At 52.7% G+C, this 24,909-nt stretch overlaps 1 protein-coding gene across 10 annotated transcripts in view; it reads right to left on the reverse strand.

Annotated features, from left to right (window-relative positions):
- The window catches only part of PEMT (phosphatidylethanolamine N-methyltransferase), an 85,036-nt gene that overhangs the window by 57,599 nt on the left and 2,528 nt on the right, over positions 1-24,909 (reverse strand). For 2 of the 10 annotated variants that reach the window (XM_045083641.1, XM_013047883.2), the window contains exons 2-3: positions 18,777-18,850; positions 5,601-5,708 (exon numbers count right to left, since the gene is read on the reverse strand). In XM_045083641.1, the coding sequence (XP_044939576.1) occupies positions 5,601-5,708; positions 18,777-18,850 (182 nt within the window). Of the gene's footprint in view, positions 1-5,600; positions 5,709-10,696; positions 10,831-17,716; positions 17,868-18,071; positions 18,282-18,475; positions 18,617-18,776; positions 18,851-22,097; positions 22,288-24,909 lie in introns of those variants that run through there. The other 8 variants (XM_045083647.1, XM_045083642.1, XM_045083645.1 and 5 more) reach the window with 8 other exon arrangements.

The raw sequence follows: 24,909 nt of genomic DNA on the forward strand, positions 1-24,909 counted from the left end.
CTGGGGACCCTGGCTAGATCTCTGCCCAGGGCCCCTGGAAGGGGAGCACACAGCCCACATCCCCCATCTTGGCCAGGGTTCACACAGCAAGCTCCGTTTGGGGCCTGGACATCCCCAGGTGGGGCCACGGAACCTGGACCTGAGGTGTTGGTACTGAGAAGATTCTGGGCCAGGGACAGAGACAAGATGACAAAGGGAGAAGCCCCAATTAGCCCCTCTGTAGCACCTGACCTCTTCACCATTTCAATTACAAACCTATTTGCGATCTCTAACAATGGAGGCCAAGCGGCTTTATTCCCTAGCTCCTGTGGCTGGCACACAAAAGGTTCTGGAGGAATAAATATTCGTTACTTTGTTTCTCTTATTTTTGAAAAGTGTGAACACTGCGGGGGTGGGGGAGAGGGAGAAGGAGAGAGAATCTTAAACAGGCTCAGCACATGGGGCATAATCTCAGGACCCCATGACTGAGCTGAAATCAAGAGTAGGATGCTTAGGGGCGCCAGGGTGGCCTGGTCAGTTGGGTAAGCAGCTGCCTTTGGCTCGGTCACCATCCAAGGGTCCTGGGATCAAGGCCTCTATCAGGCTCCCTGCCAAGCAGGGGAGCCTGCTTCTCCCTCTCCCTCTGGCCCTGCAGTGTGCTCTCTCTCTCACTTACTCTCTCTCTCAAATAAATAACATCTTTTTTTAGAAAAAAAAAAGAGTCAGACACTTAACTGACAGCACCACCCAGGCACCCTCAACAAACACTGGTTGCATGAATGAATGGGTGAATGAATAATGAATAAATGAATGAATGAGAAACTGTTGAAGAGCAGCAGACTGAGTCAGAAGAACAGTTTGAGGCCCAGGGAGAACAGAGTTACAAGAAAATGTGATGCTCACCAGTGATTTCCCCAAAGATCCATCAAGAGGACAGCAGAAGGCAAGAAAGTTCTCTGAAGCTCTAGAAGCAGAATTCTAACAGAGTAGAGGAGATGAAAACCGACTTTGGGGATAGAGGACAGGGAAGAAGAGAGAGATGGGGGCTGGGGGCTGGTGGGGAGGGGGCACCCCTCATCCACATGCTGGCCCTGATAGGCGGGCAGGCCCCTCCAGCGGATGCTGTAGCTCCTTCAAAGAGCTACAGCCCTGGGGAGGCAGAGAGCGGGCCCTAGAACAACCAGAAGGCTGTGGTCCAAGGCCACACTCAGCCTGGGCCACTGTCCATGGCCTCCTCACACATTATCACCAACCTCAGCCATCCTGCTCCCCTCAATTCCAGACTCACAAGGTCTCCCCTCAGAATCTCCCAAATGACTTCAGATTGGAGCTCTCTTGCCTCAGCCCCTACCTTGGCCATGGCCTCTACAATTCTGCACCCAGTTCTGATGTGTGGGTTTCGTCCCCACACACCCAGGCAATTCTCTGACACCAGCTGGGTGTCCCACAATTCAACTTGCTTCTGACCCAATCTGCCCAACTCACGGAACTCTGAGAACGAGCTTATTTGCTTGATTATGAGCTTATTATAAAGGATATTAAAGGCCAGGAATCATCACCCAATTTAAACGATGAATAGGGTGAGGGAAGGGGGAGGGATGCAGAGCGCCCATTCTCTGGGCATACCACTCTCGCCGAATCTCCATGTGTCCACCAACCCCGAACTCTGCGAACCCCATTCTTTTTTTTTTATTTTTGAAAATTTTATTTATTTATTTATTTATTTAAAAGCGCGCTCTCGCAGGCATGCGCACAAACACAGGGAAGGGGCAGAGGGAGAGGGAGAAGTAGACTCCTCACCAAGAAGGGTACCCAACACGGGGCTCCATCCCAGGGCCCTGGGATCATGACTGGAGTGGAAGGCAGGCGCCCAACCTATGGAGCCACCCAGGCGCCCCATCTCCCAACGCCATCCCCGCGGGGTCTCACAGAGGTTGCAGGACATAGGTGACTGATTAAATCATTGGCCCTTGGCTACTGAACTCCACCTCCAGCTCCGCCCCCTCCTATATCACGTGGTTGGTTCCAATGGCAACATGTCCCGCCCCCACCCCCCGCATCCCCCCCTTAGGTTGGGGACAGGCCTAAGGTCACCTCGTTAACCTAACAAAAGACGCCTGGCGGGCCTTCAACCCTAGGAAATTTCAAGGGTTTGGGGAACTATATGCCAGAGTGACCAATTCCTCATTTCTGAGAAGTCACTCAGGTCCCAGCTGCACCTGGCGGTGCCTCCTCTCTCTGGCAAACTATGGTAAATCCTGCTGACTCTTCCGGCTTTCAAACCGTGCCCAGAATCTGACCACTTCTCCTACTTCCGCTGGTGCCACTCTGGTCCAAGCCACCATTGGGCCTCAGGCCCCACCATAGCCTCCAGCCCCGCCCTCTCCCCACCCCACTCCACCCCCCCACCCCCGCATCTGCTCTCATCAGCACACAGCTGCCTGGAAAATCCGAGTCAGATCAGAGTCAGATCAGGCCACGCACTGCGCGTTTCCCGGCTCCCCACTCAGAACGCCCCACCCCACGTGCTCCCCACGGCCTACAAGGCCAGTACTGTTAGGACGGCCCCCTCTCTGACCTGCTGCTCTCCATTCTCGCTGGGTCGCATTCCAGCCAGCGGCCCTTCCTTGAAATCACCCAGGACTTTTGCACTTGTTGGTTCCTCCTCCAAGGATACCTGGGGAGCTCCCTCCCATGTTGGAGGGGGAGCAGGTTTTGGCTCAGGGGCCACCTGCTTCCCCAGCTTCACTCTCCGTCAACCCCAACCCCCCTTGATGGTGGTTGTGAGTTTATTCAGGGTCCCCCTCCTAGGATGTCAGCTCCTTTGGAACCTGAACACTGTGCCTGGCACATGTGTGGTGGGCCATCAATAAGCAGCTGAAGAAATGAGTGAACCTCTTCTGAGCAGTTTCCAAAGGAGTTAATAACAGCCTTCGCCCTGCCAAGCAACTAAAACGCTACCTGGAACACTCAGCACAGTGTCCCTGCCGCAAGTCCCTCTTGTCACCACTGAGTCAATGCTCAGTATGCTCTTCTACAGGTGCCCTCTCGCTTACTGCTCACGCAGAGCTGGGGGAGGGGGAAGCAGGCCACTCAGACCAGTTCTGCCTGTTCTGCCACTGTCTGGCCCGCGGCAGCCCACTAAACCACAGCGCATTCCCCTAAAGGCTCCCATTCTGAGCCTCTCTCCCACTGATGACCACAGACTGTTCCAGTGAAATAACTTTTTAAAATAAAAAGCAAGGCCAATCAAACACTACAACCAAAGAAAAAAACCTATGACAAGTGCACAGATTCTGAGCTGCCCGAATCTTAAGCACCTTGACTACGGGGCTGTGGGCCACAGCTCAACTTTAGTATGAATTTGCAGGGGTGCCCGGAGGGCTCTGTCAGTTAAGCATCTGCTTTTGGGCTCAGGTCATGATCCCAGGGTCCTGGTATTGAGGCCCCAATCCGGCTTCCTGCTGGGGGAGGAGCCTGCTTCTCCCTCTCCCTCTGCCCCTGGGCCCCTGCTCCTGTGCACATGAGCACTCTCTCTCAAATACATAAATAAAACCTTAGAAAAAAAAATGAACTTGAATACACCGTTAGAAGAGCCTACAGGAAATAAAGGAAGGGGCTTGTACATGAAGAAGTATCCCCAGGATCTGCCGCGCACTCAGTAAATTGAGCCCTCAGCACTGGGGACCAGCCAGGCCCACAGGGCATGGACAGTGAACCAGGGAGAGCACTGCACACTCCCAACACAAGCCAGCTCTCCTAGCACGGATTAACAGCCTCTCTGAGACCCTACACCGGCTTCCTGTGGCTGCTGCAGCCCATTTCCACAGAGTAGGTGGTTTAGAACAATGGAATTTATGCTCTCCCAGTTCTGAAGGCCAGAAGTCCAAAATCAGTGTCTGTAGGCCAGATCAAGGTGCCAGCAGGGCTGTGCTTCCACCCCTCCCCTCACCCCCAGGCTCCAGGGGAGGATCCATCCCTCACTGCCTCTTCCAGCTCCTGGTGGCCGCAGCCTTCCTTGGCTGGTGGCCGCATCATCTCCGTCTTCAAAGCCAGTGTCTTCTCATTTTCCTCTGCCTCCCTCTTATTCGGACACATGGGGTTGTGCTGAGGGCCCACCCCAATAATCCAGGACAATCTCCCCATCCTGAGATCCCTGACACCTGCAAAGCTCCCCTTTTTGCCATATAAGGTAACAGTCACAGGTTCCAAAGACAAGACATGGACATACGTCTTTGAGGGCCATTTTCCAGCTGTTTTACCCACCGTGATCTTGTGTGGCAGGAGGAAGGCTTGGGGGTGGGGAGCAGGGCTGGGGGAGAAAGAAAGACAAGCAGAAGAGCACAGGGAGATGCAGGCCCTCCGGGAGCCCAGCCCTTGCTGGGAGGCCCCTGTCAGGTCAGGGTCAGCTCAGACATGGTGGGCTGTGGTAGTAGTTGGGTTTCCTCTATGGACTGAGGCAGGAGTCCCAGGAGGCCTCAAGAATAGTTTTACAAAAAGAAGTGAGCCCGAACCTCTGACCCTTAGAGCTCCTCCTTCCCCTCAGGGCCCCTCCAGCCGGGGGCCTGCACCAGCCATCTCAGGGTGGGTGCTCCCCTCCCCCCCCCTCAGGACAGAAGGGACAGCACATTCCGAATGTGGCCTCTGTGAAGTGAGCAGTCCCACCCCACCCCAACTCCCACCCACCACCCATCTCCCCAGACAAAGACAAGACTCTAACTCAGCAACCAGGTGACAAACGTGTCGTGTTCCGCCCCTGGGACCAAGTGGCCACCCGAAATAAAAACAGTCTGGAACAGTGTGTTGCTAACCGGGAGGCTGGCCTTACTCCTCAGGCTACCCTCAAGGGCGATCACAGGATGTCCGTGGCTCTGCATCAGCAAACCTGGGCACTGGCACAGGGCAGGAGCCTCGGGAAGCAGCCCTCGGGCACTACCGCCACCCCCTTCCATTCCTGCAGAAATCCCAAGAGCTTCCCAGCAGGTAGGGGGCATCGCAGAGACACACGGTAGCAGGAGGGCCTGTCCGCCAATCCCACACCTTCCTCAGAGGGCTCAGGGCCCCCTTCCCACACAGCCTGCCCCCCAACAGTTCTGGGTCCTGAGCATACCCGTACCCACAGACGAGCTGGGTGCTGCTCTGTCTCCTTCTGTGTTCACTTCTTGCTCGCTCGTTCTTACTCCCTGGCACGCACACTCCAGTGCCGTGCAAACCCATTTCGCCAGAAGCCTCGTTCGGGAAAAACAAATCAAGTTTCTCGAGCACATCAGAGAGGGTGAGGGTTCCCAAGAAAGCCACCTGACTGCGCAGCACGGCAGCGAAGGTAGGGAGCCTCTAAGCCAAGGCCATCTCCAGCAACCTCTAGAAGACCGAAGTCGTCGGGCCCATGTGGGCAGCCTCATCACGGGACAGTCCGCTGGCCCGGCCCAGCAGCAGCCCAGGACTGTCACGGCCCGCACATCATGGGATCCTGGCCTGGCCAGCATCCCTTGGGCTCTGACCTCACTGGGGAAACAGAAAGGACAATTCCGAACTGGCCAGAGACGGATACAGAGAGAGAAGAGCCGTCTGTCTGTCCGTGCACACAGCCAGCCCACACAGGGCTGGGCTAGGGCGCTTACCACATTCCAGAAGAGCGGATTGAAAGTGATGGTGAGGATGGCAGCCACGAAGCAGGGATCCGAGGGGTCCACGTAGCCCAACAGCCAGGTCATAACGTAGAGGTCTGCCTGCAGGGACAGAGCAGCGTCAGCGGGAGACCCGCCCAGTCCCCCGACGGCCCCCGCCTGCCGGACATGGAGTGCAAAGCCCCCGGAACTCAGAAACATAGTTACCCTCTGGGAACACGCCGGGAGGCTCGGGCACAAGCAAGTCCAGCAAAGGTTACTACAGTGTAATCATAAAACTGAAGATAAAAAGCCAAAACCCAATCAGCCGCATCGTGCCCTGTCAGACGGTGGCCGGGCAAGTGGCAGAGGAGTGGTGTGCGGGGACGTTCGGCCAGGAAATCATGAGCAGCCAGCACCCTGATGGGGAAGGAACACCACCAGGACCCAGGTCTGGGTCACCACCTGCTGTGACTGGGGCCACACCTGCAGAGGGCTTTGGAGGCCCCAGAGCAAACCCCAGGCGCTGTTGTTCGTGGGAAGACACGCTCAACCTCCCTAGTAATCAGGTAAATGTGAACTAAGACAGCAGCCCTGTCCCTCCTCCAGGGCAACCTGAATGAGGGCCAGGCTTGAGTGCTGGGGAAGGCGTGAAGCAAAAAGGCGTGCTCCCCCTTGTCAGCAAGGTCACTCCCAAGTGCCTGTTCCAGAGAAACTCACATCGAGTGTACAAAGTGCATGTGCTTGCAGTGAAAAAAACAAGCATAGCCGTCCACCTATGGAAGAATGGCCACATAGAATAGGCCCATTCCTAAAGCAGCAAAGCTACTGAATTCAAACAAACTTGCCATTATATGTCAAGTTGTGATATTCTTTTAAAAATGTCCAATGAACAGAGCAAGCTGCAGACTTCCCACAGCATATACACATATATACATTTTTAGAAAATAACACATAACCACACATTGTACTAAGTGTGTCCTGTGTATGTCTTTTTAAAAAGACCCTGGAGGGAGCCCGGGTGGCTCAGTTGGTTAAAGCCTCTGCCTTTGGCTCAGGTCATGATCCCAGGGTCCTGGAATCGAGCCCCACATCAGGCTCTCTGCTCAGCAGGGAGCCTACTTCCTCCTCTCTCTACCTGCCTCTCGGCCTACTTGTGATCTCTCTCTCTCTCTGTCAAATAAATAAATAAATAAAATCTTAAAAAAAAAAAAAAAAGACCCTGGAGAGCAGTACACTGGATTCATGCTACTAGCCACATCTATGGCTAGAGTTTCCCGCCCTCTATCATCCACACTCAAGGATGGAGCGCTCCCTGTGGTGGGACTGTTCCCCACACCCCTGGCCGCCACCCCGTCGGGGCCAGTGGCACCAAAATGTCTCCATACATGGTCCCAATGTCCCCGAGGGACAGCACTGAGACACCCTTCCTGTAGAGATGGTGGGAAGACTCTGGAAAGTCACTAAGCACAGAAGATGTGGCCAGGCGTGTCCTTGGCACATGTGGGCCTCCTGTCCCAGTCAAAGACAATCTTCATCTCTGAGGGGCCAAGGGCAGAGCTGAGAATGAATGAGCCAACAAAGGCACTGCTAAGGGAATATGGGATGAAATGGCTGAGGGACAGAGTGGCCACATGAGTGCCCAAGCACATTATTAATAAACAAATGACAAAGGGGGAACCAGTCAGCAAATAGCGAAGGGTGACAATGGAAGCACAGTCTTGCCCCATGCTGACCACAGTGTCTGGGCACCCTGTGGGTGCTTGTCGACACCCAGCAGGCAGGCAACCCCACCCCCTGCCCTCCAGCCTCCTTCTCTTCTAGTCCCAGGTCAGACGCCCCCTGGAGGCCCCCAGCTTGTCCGGCAGAACAGTGGAGGCTCGGTGGGTCCCACAGGCTCTCGGCTCTGGGTTGGGGGGTGGGCACCTCACAAAGCCTGGGGCCCTCACGGGAAATTCCAAGTTGCCCTGGAGAACACACCAGAAGAGAAAAAGCCGCTCGTGAAGGACCAAACAACTAGAAAAGGCCTTGGAACAGGCTGTCCTCCCCTGGAGTTGAGACAGGTACATCTCAGCCCCAAAGCCCCTAAAGCCTGGGACTGAACCAAAGAACGTTCTATCTTCTGTTTGAAAGGAAATGTTTGTTAAGCACCTGATTGCAAGGCCCACTGAGAGGTTGAGATGGGGTTGACTGGTGAACAGGAACCCCAAGAGGCATGGAAAGAGAGCTGGCCTGCGGAGCCACCAAGCTGCTGCTCTGGTCCTGCTTGGCCACTTTCAGAGCAGTGCCTGCCTCACTGCCCCCGCTCCTCGGTCCCCAGATCAACCCTAAACACCCAGTTTGCCTGCCATTGACCCTTCCCCCTTCTCACTGAGGAGTCAATCTGTGCCTTGACCCCATTGTTCCCACTGCCCTCAGGATGGGGCACCCTCGCCCCAGCCAGCCTCCCATGCCTCATTTCCTGCCACACTCTGGACCCCGGGCGTCCTCACCTGCACTGGGCTGGCTCACCCATTCCAGGACTCACCGACAGGTGATGATTCACCTGCACCCACCTCACCTGTGATCCTTCTTGCCCACCCTATCGCTCACACCAAACATCATGCTCTAGACTCTTTTACGGTGGGTCTGCACGTGTCTGAAATACTCTCTATCCCTCTGACACTTCCAGACGAACTCCTATTCACCCCTGAAGACCCGGCGGGAGCATCTCCTCTACCTTCACCCATGGCACTCTCTTCTATGTCCTTAGTGCACACGGTATTGTGATTATCTGGTTATCTGTCCCTATCTCATACTCATCCCTCCGGGCGAGGGGCCATGTTTTCCTCCAACTTTGTGTCTTCCACCCGGCACAAAGAGTAAATGTTTGCTGAGTGAACGGTGGCCCTTGTTGCATCATTAGTAAAAAGCAGAGGCTAAAGGTCTGGAAGGGCCCTCCAGCTCAACTGCCTGGGCTCCTAGGACTCTGATACCCTCCCTTCTGGCTTCAAAATGGAGTCAGGAAACTGCCCAAGCAGCTGCCATGGAGATTCTTCAGGTGGGCGGCCAACAGCGGCCAGCAGATCCCTCTGTTTCTGAGGCGACAGATTCACAGCTGCCCAAGCACTGTTCTTCATCAATATTTTTATGGCACCTTTTAGGTTGAGAAATCAAGTAGTGTTCACAAGTGTTGGCGGGAGGCGGGATGGCCAGACCCGGGATGGGATAGGGCTTTCTAAGGTTCTTAGAAACCTCAGGGCTGGGATCTCTTCAAGGCAGTTCAGTCCCTAGGGTGTGCAGCTCAGTGGAGAGAGTGCGGGTGGAGCACCAGGGGTGTTATCAGCAGTCCTGAAGCCCTGCCCCCTCCCCCGAATTCTACTACCCATCATCCCCTCCAGATCCTACTTGCAGCCTTCAGCTACACCGTAAGCTGGGCACCCACACCACCCGTCCACCAGAAGCTGCACACAAAAGGCCCTCTAAGACCCAGGCTTGCCCTCTGAAACATCACAAAGCGGAGCATAGGGCCAGCACACCTGGAACGTGAAATATCCCCCCACTTCCCCACCAAGAGCCTCCCACCGACTTTATCCTCCATGGTTATCAGCAGCCTCGTTTTACTGATAGGCAGAGTTATCCGCAGGCCTGATTCTCCAGGCCCCCCTCTGTGCTCACACAAGGCTGTCTCAGGATCCCCAGTGACCAAGACGGAGGAAAGATGGTGAAGTGTGAGGTCCAGAGCAGGGACCCATCCAGCTGGAGAGAGGGTGCAGGTGATGGCCAGAGGGTCACTGCTAGAAACCCGGGGATGCCAGCAGGAGAGAACCAGACCAGTGCTTCAGGGCAGGCCCATGAAGGTGCAGGCACATGGATGGTGGCTGCCTGGGAAACAAGGTGGGGCACTGGCCAGGAGCCGCACAGGGCATTTTCGGGGGTGATGGAAGTATCTGCCATCTCAGCGGGAGCCTGGCCAGCCTGGATCTTGCACATTAGACCTTCCAACTGGACACAAAAGTCTACGCATTTCACTGTGTGTAAATGACACCTCCCCAGAGAGGAAAGTTTCCTCACTGGGAACCGTGAACTGTGTCCCCTGTCTCCCCACTGGCCTTGGGGGAAACCGTAGCCTCTGGAAATGCCGAAGGCATTTCTAAGGATTCAACTCAATGTCATTCTGAGCAAGCCACCAGGGAGGTGACACTCTGGGGGGAGTCTGAGGACTACAACCCGACCCTCCGGCAAGAAACTTTCCAGTGTAGATAACAAGATCAAAGAGGCTTTATTTAAGGCTGGCATACCTCATCCTGGCAAGCACTGTGGCTATTCCTACTTTGCAGATAAGAAAGCCAAAAGCTCAAAAAAGCCCCCAGATCACAGGCAAGAGGGGGCAGAGCCAGGCCATGTCCAGACCCGCCCTTCCAGATTCCAGACCGAAACTGAGGCTTTCTGTCAGGACTTAGAAATGCTGCAGCAAAAGCCTCAAATACTCCCAAAGAGACAGAGCAAATGAGCAGGTCAAATTTGCCACTTTTGCCTTCGGTGGGAGCTGAGGGGAAGGGAAACTGAGGCACTTACGGTTAGCAAGCCAACAACACCAGCCAAAGCTGGCAGCCAAGGGATATCCAGCAGTCTCCCAAGACTGAACTGGTTAAAACTGGAACCTCAGCCCCCACCAGGTCCCAGTGCCCTCAGGTCAACCTGTCTTGGTGGGAGGAAAGCATCCAGTTACCCGGGTCACCTTGAGTGCAAGGGATCTGCGTTGCCTGGAGAACGGCCTGCTTGGCAGGAAAGAATGACTAATGTCCACTGGGGTATTCCTCCAAAGGCCTGAGCGTCCTTTCCTGATTGCTGTCACCTCCCAGAACTCACGGGAAAGGGCGAACCTCCCTCCCCAAAGCAGCTCAGCCGAAAAGAACAAAAATTCCCCGATCCCAGGTCCCTCGGTCACCCCTGCATACCAGTGGGCTGCCTTGACCTAAGGGGAGGGTCTTCCCCCCTCCTCTCCCCCAACCGTATTAAAGCAGCAAAAGCCCTGGCTTTCTCTCCCGGGTCATTCTAAGAATGGAATCCCGCTCCAAGGTCACAGACAGCAGAGTTCTGTGTTTGAAAAGAGGACAGGCACTACCTACCGAAACCGGGAATAATTCCACGCGGGCCACCGACGAATAGGCTCGGCTACTGACACCCTACGGGTGGTTGAGGAAGCGGCTCATAGCAACTTCACTTTACTGCGGGCTTGGAGGACACTTTAGGGGGACGATCTGCTGCGGGTCAACAGCACCCAGGGTAACATTGTGACATCCAAACAAACAGTAGGGGCCCAGAGAGTCAAAGTCGCATCGATTGTAAGTGGGATCCACACAGCACATAAGGCAAAGGGCAAGAGGAGCTGGGTGAGGGAGGGAGCCAGAGGGGCTGGGGTCCTCCAGCCCGGCTCTCCACCAGTGTCAAGTATGTCTTCGGGACCACAGCCTCTTCTGCCTTTCCCAGGGGACCCTCAAATCGCTCCCGGCATTCTCTACAGAGTGGGTAACTTTTGGTTAGAGCTCTGTGTCTGACACAGGACACAGACACAAGAACGAACATGCTAGATTCTCAGAGTTTTACTAAGGCAGGACCCAACCTCGTCTGTTCTACTCTGCATGGGGTGGGGTGGGGGAGCATCTGGTTCAGAAGAAGGCCTCCGGGCAGCTCACAGTGCGAGCTGAGGTCAGATCACTCCCACCTTCCGAGAGGGACCACAGCTAGGCTTTCTGTGACCAGTTGCAGCCTAGGGTTTCCCCTGGATGACACGGGGGTGATAAGACTGCAGCCCTCCAGTCCCCGAGGTGACATTCTGGACGGAGGACAGACCGGGCATGAAAGTACATGGTGCTGAGGGTGCTCCCAGGCTGAGGCTGTTCTGTCCTCTCCCTTTGTTTGTTAAATAGCGCAGACGGACACCTCACCTCTTTCTGGAGGGGCCCTCTGGGGATACACGCATTCTACGGAAAAGGTGGAGAGAGGACACCGATCCAAGGACTGTAGGCTCCACGCTAGAATCGGAGGGCATTCGAGCGTTGGAAACCATCTCAAGACAGGAGGTTTGTTGGAATGTCACAACACCATGGTAGTCAGCCACAGCCGATTTCCGGAAAAAAATGTCGCTTTGAGGCATTCCTACATCCCACGGTAAGAAGAAATGGCCAGCAGCTGCTCTAATTCCCCAAATCTGTAACTCCTTCCAGGAAAGGCAAAGACGTTCATTTACCCATCAATCAACTGCACCAGGTGCAAAAAAGGCTCTGGCAGCTCCCGTGCACCCTGGTCAGTGGGGCCAAAGCGAGCCCCTTTCCTGGGAGTCGCACCCACAGGCAGGTCCTGCGCTTTTCATCAAGGCCCTCATCTCTTCCGCCTTGGGTCCCCCTCCACTTCGTGATCATTAGCTGCGGACCCCTTTTCTTTACACTCACCCTCGAGGGCTCAGGACCACCCCACTAGGGTGATGCTACAGCATACTTTTATCGAATACGTGTTATATATTAAAAGCAGTAACAATAAGCCAGCTGACCTCCCCTGGGAAGTTACTGGACACCAAGCCCCAGCTTTAATGAGGCAGGACAGAGCACAGCCCTGAGCCATGGCACCCCAGCCTAGTCCAGCTTGAGGAACCCTGTGTTGACTTGGGAAAGTCACATGCACTCTGATGGCTTCGAATGAGAGTGGCACATGAGACGGCAAGGAAAGCGTTTATAGCACAGTGAGGGGCACCTGGCAAGGCTGGATAAATGTTAGCGTTATTCAGGCCACGCAACAACACCATGGGGCATGCTCATCTTCCAGATTAAAAAACTGAGGTTATCACATGAAGAAAAACCCGACAGACCTAAAAGATGAAACAGACAAATCTGCGACAGCAGATGGGGCCCTCCACACTCCTCTCTTAGAAGTGACAGAGTAGGGACGCCTGGGTGGCTCAGTTGGTTAGGCAGCTGCCTTCGGCTCAGGTCATGATCCCAGCCTCCTGGGATCGAGTCCCACATCAGGCTCCTTGATCAGCAGGGAGCCTGCTTCTCTCTCTGCCTCTGCCTGCCACTCTATCTGCCTGTGCTCACTCTCTCTGTCAAATAAATAAATAAAATCTTTAATAAAAAAAATTTTTTAAAAAAAGAAGTGACAGAGTAGGTCTGCGGAAAATCAGTAAGGATGGGGATGGCCCGAACATCACCACCAACCACTTGGCCTGACTAATGTTTATAGAACATTCCACAATAACAGCAAATGACACATTCTTCTTAGGCATACACAAACAACATCCATGGAGACAGACCACGGTCCGGACCACAAAACAAATCAATCAGTCTGTCTATCTATCTAACTATCTATCTATCTTTCTTTTTCTTTCTTTCTTAAGTAGCCTCCGCACCCAGTGTGGAGCCCAGTGGGGGCCTGAACTCACAACCTTGAGACCAAGACCTGAGCTGAGATCAAGAGACAGACGTTCAACCAACTGAGCACCCAGGCACCCCAAACTAATCTTATATTTAAAAGAATCAGAAAGCATAAAAGTATGTTCTCAAATCATAACAGAATTAAACTACACATGAACAGAAAGATACTTGTTAAAGTACGTACTTTCAAACGATCCATGCATCAAAGGGGAAGTCGGAAGGGAAATTTTAACATATCTTGAACAGAATGAAAATGAAAATACAACATTATCAGAAATTGTGGGACACAAGGCTGAGAGGTAAGAGTTACATTAATGAAGAAGAAAAGGCTCAAAACAGTAATATATGCTTCACCCTTAAGAAATTGGGAAAAGAGGGGCACCTGGGTGGCTCAGGTCATGATCCCAGGGTCCTGGGATCTCTCTGTCAAATAAATAACATCTTTTAAAAAAAAAAACATATGTTATTTATTTATTTGACAGACAGTGAGCACAAGCAGGCAGAGAGGCAGGCAGAGAGAGAGGAAGGGAAGCAGGCTCCCCGCTGAGCAGAGAGCCCGACTCAGGCCTCAATCCTCAGATCATGACCTGAGCTGAAGGCAGAGGCTTTAACCCACTGAGCCACCCAGGCGCCGCATAAATAAAATCTTAAAAAAAAAAAAAAAGAAAGAAAGAAATTAGGGAAAGAAAAGTAAAATAAACCCAAAGCAAGCAGAAGGAAAAAATAAAAGCAAAAATCAATCAACCAAAAACAGAAAAACAGAGAGGAGAGAAAAATCAAATCCGAAACATGTTCTTTGGGAAAAACATAAAATAGATAAACCTCCAGTTACACCAAGCAAGGGAATAAGAAGACACAAACTGCCAATACTGAGAATGTAACGGGGGCTTCAACACTGACCTCACAAGCATTACAGGGGTAATAAAAGAACTTACGACCACAAGCCAGCAACTCAGATCAGATGGTCCCATCATGGAAAGACATAAGCTAACAAAATTCATTCAACATATAGTCCTATATTTATTTTTTAAAAAAGGAATTCACAGTTAAAGCTCTTCCAAAACAGAAAGCCCCAGGCCCTGAAGATTTCACTAGATGAATTCTACCAACTTTTAAGGAAGAAATGACACCAATTCCACACAATCTCTCCCAGAATACAGAACAGAGAGACCACTTCATAATTCACATGAAGAGGCCAGCATTGCTTTAACACCAAAACCAGACAGAGACACAGCAAGAAAACTACAAACCCTATCAATGAGCTGAGCCATCCAAATCCTTAACAACAACAACCAAAGCAAATCTAGCACTACAGACAAAGGATAACACCTCGGGACCCTGCATGGCCCTGGGAATGCAAGGCTGGTTCGATCATCAAAGCATTGATGTAATTCATCACATTAACAGCCAAATAAGGAAAAGCCATGTGATCATCTCAACGGAAGCAGAAGAAACCGAGGTTCTAGAAGGTTCAGTGACTTGCCCAAGGTTATAACGAGGGCCTGCTGTCTTGACTCTGACCCAAAACACTGATGACAAAAATTAGGTCCTTGAGAACTTTGCAAAATCAGTCATCCAATCAAACGGACTGATAGTTACTCTAATAAAGTAACAGCATCCAAAGATTCTTCTAAACAAGCTGTATAGCAGGCAAACATCTTCCCCCAAAAGCCAGTCAAGATCTCCCACGTCTGTCCCTGGGATTTTTACCTCCCACGGTTTATCAGGCTCTCGCAGCACAAATGGAAACTGCACAACTCAACAGGCCTGTCTGCCATTGTGGCCTCGAAGCTTCCTGAACACAAGGGCTTACCTTCTGAACACCACCTTTGACAATTTGTAAGGTTCCTCCATACCCTTGGCTCATTCTGGGCTTCCTCATAAGCCCCATTTACTATCCCTGATTTACAGATCAAGAAACTGAAGGGCACCTCTTGACACATACACTAAGTGAAACCAGCCATCTGCTCATGAGAACAGGTAAGTCCATACAGAAAAGGGCATGACAGGGGTCCACGTGACTATGCCTGGCCAGACTGGGTTCTCCAAGGAGCCAGTATCCCTGGGCCCCACTGGAGCCATCTTCTGAGTCCTGGAGGCATCTCTGCCCGAGGACAGCAAACTGGAAGTCCCTGCTGCGATCCATTACAAGCCAGCTTGCTTCATGCCGCTGGCAGGCCAAGGAGCAAGGCTCTGGAATCCCATGGCAGGGAGGGCAAAGGGCTATGAAGGGCCACTGCCAGCAAGGCCACAGTAGATACACTCCTCATCCCAAAGGGTGATCTTTTTCTTCTTAAAACAAAACCAAAATTCCGTATCAGCTGGAACAGGTGCAGCAAATAGCTGGTTAAGGGCATTGTACCCAAGGGCCATACTGTTCAGAATATACTCTTAAAAGGAACGCTGGAGCACCCAGTGGTAATTGGTTGAGCTTCGACTCTTGACTTCAGCTCAGGTCATGATCTCAGGGTCATGGCATCAAGCCCCACGTGGGGCTCTGCACTCAGCAGGGAGTCTGCTGGGGCTCTCTCCCTCTACCCCACCCCACCTCCACCCCCACCCCACTCCTATGCTCTCTCTCTCTCTGTAATAAATAAAGAAATCTTAAAAAAAAAAAAAAGTAGGGGTGCCTGGGTGGCTCAATGGGTTAAAGCCTCTGCCTTCGGCTCAGGTCATGATCCCAGGGTCCTGGGATCGAGCCCTGCATCGGGCTCTCTGCTCAGCAGGGAGCCTGCTTCCTCCTCTCTCTCTGTCTGCCTCTCTGTCTACTTGTGATCTCTGTCTGTCAAATAAATAAATATAATCTTTAAAAAAAAAAAAGTAATGTCACCAATTTTTTTTCACTTTTTAAAATGTGGCTACTACAGAAGTTTACATGATAAATGGGACACATTGCATTCCTATCGATGGTGCTAGACAAGCAGGCTGACATCCTGCCGCTCAGATGCCTGTGGAGGAAAAGAAACCTTGATGCTCACTTGGGTCAGCGACTGACTGGCATCTTTTAAAGATCTTTTAAAAGTAGAGACTGAGGGGGCGCCTGGGTGGCTCAGTGGGTTGGGCCTCTGCCTTGGGCTTGGGTCGTGATCTCAGGGTCCTGGGATCGAGTCCCATGTCGGACTCTCTGCTCGGCAGAGTGCCTGCTTCCCTTCCTCTCTTCGCCTGCCTCTCTGCCTACGTGTGATCTCTGTCAAATAAATAAATAAAAATAAAAATCTTTAAAAAAATAAATAAATAAAAGTAGAGACTGTGATTGAAGGAGGAGGAGAACGACCACAGACAAATACATAATAATAATGTTGTGTTGTTGTTGTTGTTGTTAAGAAAAAATTCCTTTGGTAACAGGAAGCTTAACTGTGCCCACTAACGCAGCAGTGGGAAAAAAACGAATTTTAGTCAGCTAGGGTCACCCTGACCTAGTCCCAGGAGCACTCCCAGTTCTCTCCAACCCCACAGTCCCATCACACTCTGGAGTAAGGGAGAGAGCAGAAAAGCCTGTCCCACGTAAACCCAGTTAACCTTCCCCTCCCCATGGCTGATTCTTACTCCTGCTGCTAGATCTAGAACATGGCCTTTGCTCATATGACCCTGCAGCACCCTAACACTCCACTGGGCCTGTGTTGGGCCCACTGTCCCCTTGCACTGTGGCCTCTGGCTCAAAGACGTCCCACCTCAAGTTAATGGTGACCTACCGTTCCCCATAGAGTCATTCATCCAGGAAGCAACCATTCCCTAAGCCAGGCAATGCTGAGGGTCCCCCTGGCATTCCAACTGCTCTTTTCATCCAAGATTTGCTCTGGTAGAAAACACCTAAAGTCCCACCACTGACCATGTGGGCCCAGAGATTCTCTAATGGCCATTTGTGGTTTAAGATTCTAAGGATTCCATGAGATACCATCAACCTGAGGGAAGCTGTTCTTCCTCTCTCCTGCTTCCCACTTACCAATGTCAACTCACCCTGCACTCTCTCAGGGTCAGACGCTCGCCTTCTCTTTGTTCCTTGAACAAACACCCCCCCCTGTCAGGCCTTTGGCCTGCTGTCCCTGCTGACCAGAGCTTATCACTAGGCCTCAGACCACAGGTCACCTCCTCACAGATACAGGGATTTCCATCCCACCTTTCTGCCAGCTACTCTCTGAAACATTGACCAGTTTTACTCCCTTCAGAGAATGTTCCATGCTCCCAGGCTGGTCTCAAAGACTGGCTGTCACCAGTGAATAAATAAAGGGGAGAAACGCTCTAAATTAAAGAAAGGCTGCTCCAGGCAGCGACGGAGCTCCCAGGCTCCACGAAGAGCCGCTGACTGATGACGAAGGTGGAAAGGTGCGAAAAAGGAACTCCGATAGAAGGCAGAATGCAGGAGAGGACGAGCCATTGGAAAGGGGAGCCTGGGCCTGGGGAGAGACACCAGGAAAAGACAAACCCTCTGGCCTATGAGTCTGCCAAGGGTCCGCCGCCCGGGGCAGGGGGCTCTCCAGAGGGCAGGGCCCGTCACCCCATCCTGGCGCAAGGCTTCGAGGTCGTCCACTCTTTCCACCCATCCACCCGGGAAGGAGGTGATGTACTGACGCCAACTCTGGCCAGGGGACGGGCGCAAACCTGTCTCTGGCCTCCTCCGCAGAGCTGGCCTCAAGCCCGGGTAGGGGGACGGAACTGCGGCCGGGGCCCCGCAGTTCCCACGCACCCACATGCTGCCACCACGTACACTCCCAAACACACCTGCTCGGCCTCCTTCACAGGCCTCCACGCCCAGTTCCAGCTCCACACCCTCCCACTCAGACAAAACACACACTCTCCGACCACAGAACACACACAACTCTGACCACACAATGCCAGAGGCGCGCGCACACATGCACACTCAGGAACTCACTCTCTGACACACACAATCCGTCACACGCGCACACACACGCGCCACGCCCTCTAACACGCAGCCCCGCCCCGTCCCGCCCCCCCGTTGCCTGGCAACAGGAGCCCCGCCCACTGGGCGTTGGCTGCCTCGGCAGCTGCTGGCCGGAAGACCCACCCGGCCGCGCGAGCCCTCCCCGCTTCCCCGGCCGAGCGGCCCGGTCCGTACCTGCCTAAAGTCGACATTGCCGAGGCCTCCGCAGCAGTCGGGCCCCGCCACAGAGCTGCTCATCAGCTCTGCCCCCGGCCGCCACGTCCCCCGAGCCCGGCCACCTCTAGGAGGCCTCCGCCGGGGCCTCGCGGCCGCCGACTCACCCCCCAAAGCTGCCCTGTCGTACCGGGAAGCTGTGCCGCCCGGGGCGCTTTCCCTGTGACCCCCAGTTTCTCTCGGCCTTCTGGGAAACGTAGTTCCCCGTCCCCGCGAGCCGCCACTGTCCTGGAGCTCGCGACGGTATCTCGAGGAGCCGAGAGCTACTAGCCCCAGGGTCGTACGCCGCGGTGACCGCCAGTTCCGAGGGGACTCTCCCCTAGACCCTTCGCTCTCCGGCTCCCGGACCCGGCCCGCCAACTGACCTGGCCTCCCTGTCTTTGGCTGGCGACGGGGCTCAGAGCCGGCGGCTGCGGGTCCTAGGTCTAAGTAGCTTTCTGCGCAGCCCCCTGCGGACTTGGACTTTGGCCCAGGCTCGGGGTCCCCCGCCCCCCCTCTGAGATTTGCTTTTGGCCAGAGGCGGTGCAGGCAGATCACACCCTGTAGCCTCCTGCAGAGGCTACTCCTCGGGACCCTGGGCCCCCGCCCCCACGGCCTCCCTATTCTTTGGCGCGGGCAGAGACACCTCCTCCACTCCTTTGTTCATTCATTCTCTGGTTCACTCACCGGGTACTTGCTGAACTCGAGTGTGTGCTGCGGGTACAGTAGGGAACAATACAGGTCCCTGCCCTCACTGTCTCCTAACAGAAGAGACAAAACATGAATAAAGGATTATAAGCTGGAGAAGTACTGTGATGGAAAGAAACTGGGGGCCAGGTCAGATGATGGTAAGGCAAAGCACCTTAGGATCCCCTTGCGGAAGGCACGATTGGAGAGAAGGTGCAAGACCTGGGAAGTGTAGGGCCAAGGCAGATTTGGAAGAGAGACCAGCAGTGCAAAGGCCAGGAGACAGGGCAGAATTAGGCGTCCTTACAGAATCCAGAAACAGCTTATCATCTGTGGAGTAGTGGCGGAGGAAGAAGAGTGGGAGGGAAGGAGATTAGGAAAGCAGGTGGGATTTTAGATGGTCAGGTCCAAGAGAAACCCTCTCGCAACGAGGTGTTAATTTAAATGGGAAAACAGACTCAGAGTCCCAGATTTGCGCAGTCTCCCAGCCAGCTGCAAGCCCAGGCTGGACTTTTGCAAGGTGGGCGGCTTCCTCATTCAGGTGCCCTGCTTCGCTTCTCTCAAGCTTAGCCCTGAGTACCTACATCCTCCAGCATTTGCTGGGCAGTCACAGTGTGCTTGTCCCTTCTCTGACCCCTTTACAGATAGCCCAACATTTACAACATCCTTTGGGTGGGGCAGCCCACCAACGAGATAGGGAGGTCAGGAAGGATTCTGGCTTTGAAGCAGGCCCTAGGTCTCTGGCTAGGGGCAAATTTCAGTCTCCTCAGAAGTGAAAGGGAAGAGGCACCTGGGTGACTCAGTTGGTTAAGCATCTGCCTTCAGCTCAGGCCCTGATCCAAGGGTCCTGGGATTGAGACCCACATGGATCTCCCTGCTCAGCAGGGAGTCTGCGTCTCCCTCTCCCTCTGCGTGTGCACTCTCTCTCTCTGACAAATAAATAAATTAATCTTTAAAAACAAACCAAAGAAAAGGAAAAGGGAAATACACATCAATAAAACTCAGTACACATCTGACCCATGTGAAGTAATGACCACTGGGCACAACAGGACTGAGAGTACATAGTAGGGGCTGAAAAGATGGTTTGCGTACAGACCACTGTCGCAAGAGTCAGGAGTGCTCCCCCTCTCAGGGTGTCCAGGCAGGGCAATTCTGGGGAGCCCGTCAAGGCAGAGTGCTCCGGAGGGCATTCCCCACGACCCCCACCCCATGTCTACCTTCCCCAAGCCCCAGTTGTCTCCTGACCTTCCTGGCCACTCGTATTGTTTTTTTAAGCCAGAAAAATGAGTTTGTGTGCCTGTTTGGTGTATCTGGGAACAAAGAAAGGTAAATGTCAGAGGTCACACCAGAACTGATTCGACTAGAGGAATCCACTTCTCCACCCTGAATCCGCCCCCTGCCCCTTTCTGTGAAAACACCCAGATCTGGAGAAGGCAGACTGCAGCTTCAAATGTGATGGGAGTGGTTCAGATCAAAAGCCTCCTGCCCAAGATAATTTGGGGCAGAAGTCTCTGCTGGGCCATTTGAAAACTCCCAGGTCTGAGAGCTTTTAGGATCGTCAAAGCCAACCTCTCCTGCTGGAATATTTCTTTTTCAGCATCCCTAGCAAGTAGCAAAGTCACTTCTGTTTACATACCTCAAGTGACAGGAGGCTCACCACTTCTTGAGGTAGCCTGCTCCAGTCTTGGACACAGTGTTTCATTCATGAAACAGACCCAAAGCCACCCTTCCTAAGGTTTAACAAATACAGCTCCTTTCTAACCTCCGAATTATCTCTCCTTTCCCCTTGATTATTCTTCAGATAATGGGAAGCCATTATCACAGACTATCTCCCAGGTAGCTCCAGGGCAAACATTTCCTGCTGCCATCTCTGGCCAGGAATTTGACACTTGCTCTGAGGGGATCAAAACTAAAAGCCATTTCTTCATTGCCTTTCCCTCCCTCTCCCCCTGCCTCCACTGGCACTGGATCTGGCTGCCTGGCCCCCAGGAATTACTATAGTGGGCTTTTATTACGAAAATTAGCATCTGCTTATCGGGTGGCTTTGGGTAAAACCTAAACCTTTCCCTACTCTGAATCCATTTACTGTCCATAAAATAGGTTTAACGATACCTCTCGAGCAAGGCTGAAATAAGGATTAGAGTTAGCAATATGTGCAAACGTGCCCAGCACACAGTAGGTTCTCAATAAATGTTTGTCTCCCTCTCTTGTAATGTAACTGAGACTCCACAACTGCGGTCACACCCATAACATTCATGGGCACGCTGGCGTCTAAGGCCAGCCCAGCTCAGGGGTGCACTGAGTTCCCAGGAGAGATGAGATGAGAATCCAGCATGAGCAGACAGCTTGCGGGGGTGGCGGTGGGAGTGGCAGGTGGTACACAAGGAGCATGTTATCAGTAACCATGGGTTACTGATGGGTTTGCAGCCATAATGCCCCGCACGTCCCTCCTATATTCAGGCCCCACTGCCCACCCCTTGGCCCAAGGAGGGTCCAGGAATAGGAGAGAAGCAAGTTCAGCAGGAGGCCGGGAGGAAGCTGGGGCAGGAGCTGTGGATAATGAGTAAACCCTCCCTCCCTCCCCAGAGTCAGAAAGGAGGCCAGCCCCCCCCACAACTTCCTATGGCTGGGAAGAGGGCTCAGCGGTAGACTCACCTGAATCCAGCCATTTAAGGCCCCGGCAATTCCAGCAAGAAGTGGAGACTGGCTAAGATTCCCCGACCCCTCCGTGGTGCACGGAGCAGCCAACACCTGCCTTCACACTGGCCTCTTTGCTGCTCCAGGAACACCCCAGGCACACCCTCACCTCAGAGCCTTTGTACAGATGATGAGCATTCTACCTTGGAATGCTCTTCCCTCCAAAGTCCTCCCAACTCCCTCCCTCCCTCCCCTCCTTCCAGTCCAGTATCACCTTTCTGGCCTGTGGAAAACATCAACCGCCCCCTACACTCTGCATCCCCTCCCCCACTTCTTCATGCCCTGTAGGTCAGTCTCCCTGGGGTAGAATGTGAGCTTGAAGATGGAACTTTTTCATGCCTTTATACACAACTCTCTCTCTCTCTCTCTCTCTGGCACCTGGATCATGCCTGCCATGAAGCAGGCTCTCACGAAGTAATGAAAGAATGAGTGAATGAATTAATTGTTCTACCACTCCTAACTTTTGGGGTATCCGTGGGCAAACCACTTCTCTGAGCCTCAGTGACCCTGCCTATGGAAAGGGGAAGGTGACAGGATCAGTGAGTAGGAAATCAAAGCAACCCGTGAGTTATGAAGTCCCCACCCCACCACTCTCTGGCTGTGGGTCTGGGGCAATTGACTTACCTCTGTGTCTCTCAGCAGAAGAGAAAATTCTACCCAGAGAAACAAACCGCTAAGCTTTTCGAGCTCTTGCAAAGCTGTCAGCTCAGCTCTCAGCACCATTTCCCTGCATAAGCCCCCAAACTGCCCTGTGGGGTGGGCAGTGTTATTCTAGCTTTCCTGGTAAGGGAACTGACTTCTGTGGAAGGGACTGGCCCATGGTCAGACTGCTGAGTAAGTGATGTGTTTCAGGCTGGCCAGCCCAAAGCCACACACGGCCTTTTCCCACTATGCAATCCTGCTTCCCTGGGACGGAGGAAATAACATCAAAAACCCAGCACACAGGGGCGCCTGGGTGGCTCAGTGGGTTAAAGCCTCTGCCTTCAGCTCAGGTCATGGTCCCAGGGTCCTGGGATCGAGCCCCGCATTGGGCTCTCTGTTTGGCGGGAAGCCTGCTTCCTCTCTCTCTCTCTCTGCCTGCCTCTCTGCCTGCTTGTGATCTCTGTCAGATAAATAAATAAAATCTTTAAAAAAAAAAAAAGAAAACCCAGCACGCAGCCCAGGGCAGGCTCAACAGTTTTTCAAATATTCAGTGTTCAAAACGCATCATGCTTCTGCTCCGTTCTCTGCTTCTTTTCATCACATCCATCATTCAAGGTCCAGATAAGTTTCATCTTCTCTAAAAAGTCTGCCTACTCCTCTACGGACTAAGGCAAAGCACTCTTCCTCACCATGTCCCCCCCACACCCTGAGGTCCTGTATGGCCCAGGTACAGCCCACCATTCTAGCTCTTGCTCTCTGTACTCCCGCCATGCTGATCTCTTGCCAGTTGCTTCCAGACACAGGGCCTTTGCACCTCCTGTTCCCTGTCAGATATACTCTTCCCTTCTCTTCTTGGAGAGCAAGGACATTTCTTGTTTTGGCCACCATTGCAGTTCTGGCGCCTGGCACACACCCAGCACCTGTACCAGTCACTCATCGAATTTACCAAAGGAATCGATGAGTGAAGGAAGGCCAAGACTGAATTTTAGCCCTGGGAAGTTATCCCTCAACAATGGAAACAAAGTAACAATATTTTCAGACCAAAAAAGGCTGAGAGAATTCATCACCAGCAGGTAAGAGGAAAATGAGTCCAATCAGAAGCCCAAGAACACAGGAAGAAATGAAGGGTTTTAGATGAGTATTAGATGTTCATAAGAATAAAAATATCTCATGGGTTAGAATGTTTATCTTGGGAACTGAGGGAAAAGGTAGGAAAAACCCTGTAGGGCCATAGATTTGAACAACATGATGAACCAACTTTCTACCACATTCTCCTCAGAACTGTCCTCCTGGCAGGTGCAGAACATACATTCTTTTCAAGGTCATAGACAACATTTACCAAAATCAACCATATACTGGGGCATAAAGCAAATCTCAAAACATTTCAAGGGATTGAGATCCCATAGTTTATCCTCCCAAACACTGGGATTAAGCTAGCAAACAAGAAGATGACTACAACATCTCCCCATGTTTGGAAAGGAGAGAATACATTTGTTTTTGAAACCCCAGAGATGAGGGGCGCCTGGCAGCCTCAGTCGGTGGAGCAGGTGACTCTTGATCTCCCGGTCATAAATTTGAGCCCCACGTGTGATGTAGAGATTGTTTACAGATAAGATCTTAAAAAGTAATAATAAATAAACCCCAGAGATGAGATCCCGTGGGCTCCACATGGACTAGTAAGGGCAGCAGATGGTATGAGCACTACACCTGGCTAGACTAGGTCAGGTGACCAATCCCGGTCAAGCCACAGTGGCCGGGGAGTGGCGAGTGTCCAGACTCCAGGAGAAGATGGCATTTCCCATTGACATGGGGTGGGGGGGGGGAGGCACAGCCTTGAGCCCACTGAGCATTACAGATCCTAACGGGGCGGCGGGGCCAGCAGAGCAGGACCAAGCAGTCCCTGCCGAAGGCATTCAAAGGGGACCAGAGCATCAGCAGCTCTTTACCTTACCGTGAAAACTGCACAGCAGGGCTATGCCCAGGAAGGAGACAGGAAAGCAAGGGCCAGAAGCAGTCAGAACTAAGGACTGGGGCACCTGGATGGCTCAGTCTGTTTAGCATCTGCCTTGGGCTCCGGTCATGATCCTGGCGTCCTGGGATCGAGCCCTGAGTCATGGAGCTCCCTGCTCTGCAAGGTGTCTGCCTCTCCCTCTGCCTCTCCCCGTCTCCCCGCTTATGTAGCTCTCTCTCTGATACATATAAATAAATAAATAAATCTTAAAAAAAAAAAAAAACCCTTCCTGAAGGTTTGTCCCTCTGCACGACATGCAACGACACTGAGGGACCTAGAAAGCATTGTGCTGAGTGAACGGAGTCAGACAAAGGCAAGTACCATAGGATTTCCCTCCTATGGGGAAACTAAAAGGCGAAACAAATGAACAAACCAACAAAAAGGAAAACAGAACAGATCCATAAGGACAGAGAACAAAATGATGGTTGCCAGAGGGGAGGGGGAGGGGGAGGGGTGATAAGTCAAAAGGGTTGGGGTGAGAGGGACTACCACGCTTCCAGCTCCTGAGTGAGGAAGTCACGGGGATGAAAGGAACAGCACAAGGCCGTTGTCGTAGTGCTGTGGGGTGACTGACCGTAACTACACTTGGGGTGAGCAAGGCGTCATGTACAGGCTTGTCCAATCGCCGTGTTGTACCCCCGAAACTAATGTAACACTGTGTCTCAGCTATGTGTCAGTAAAAACATAAACCCGTGAAGGTTAGTGACTCCGTGGATAAAGGTGGAATTTCCATCTCCCTGACTCGTCAGCCTAGAGTATGATTACTCCAAACAGTTAACATTA

Source organism: Mustela putorius, unplaced genomic scaffold (assembly GCF_011764305.1).
Source record: "Mustela putorius furo isolate JIRA1106 unplaced genomic scaffold, ASM1176430v1.1 tig00000731_pilon_pilon_pilon, whole genome shotgun sequence".
NCBI classification, from domain to species: domain Eukaryota; kingdom Metazoa; phylum Chordata; class Mammalia; order Carnivora; family Mustelidae; genus Mustela; species Mustela putorius.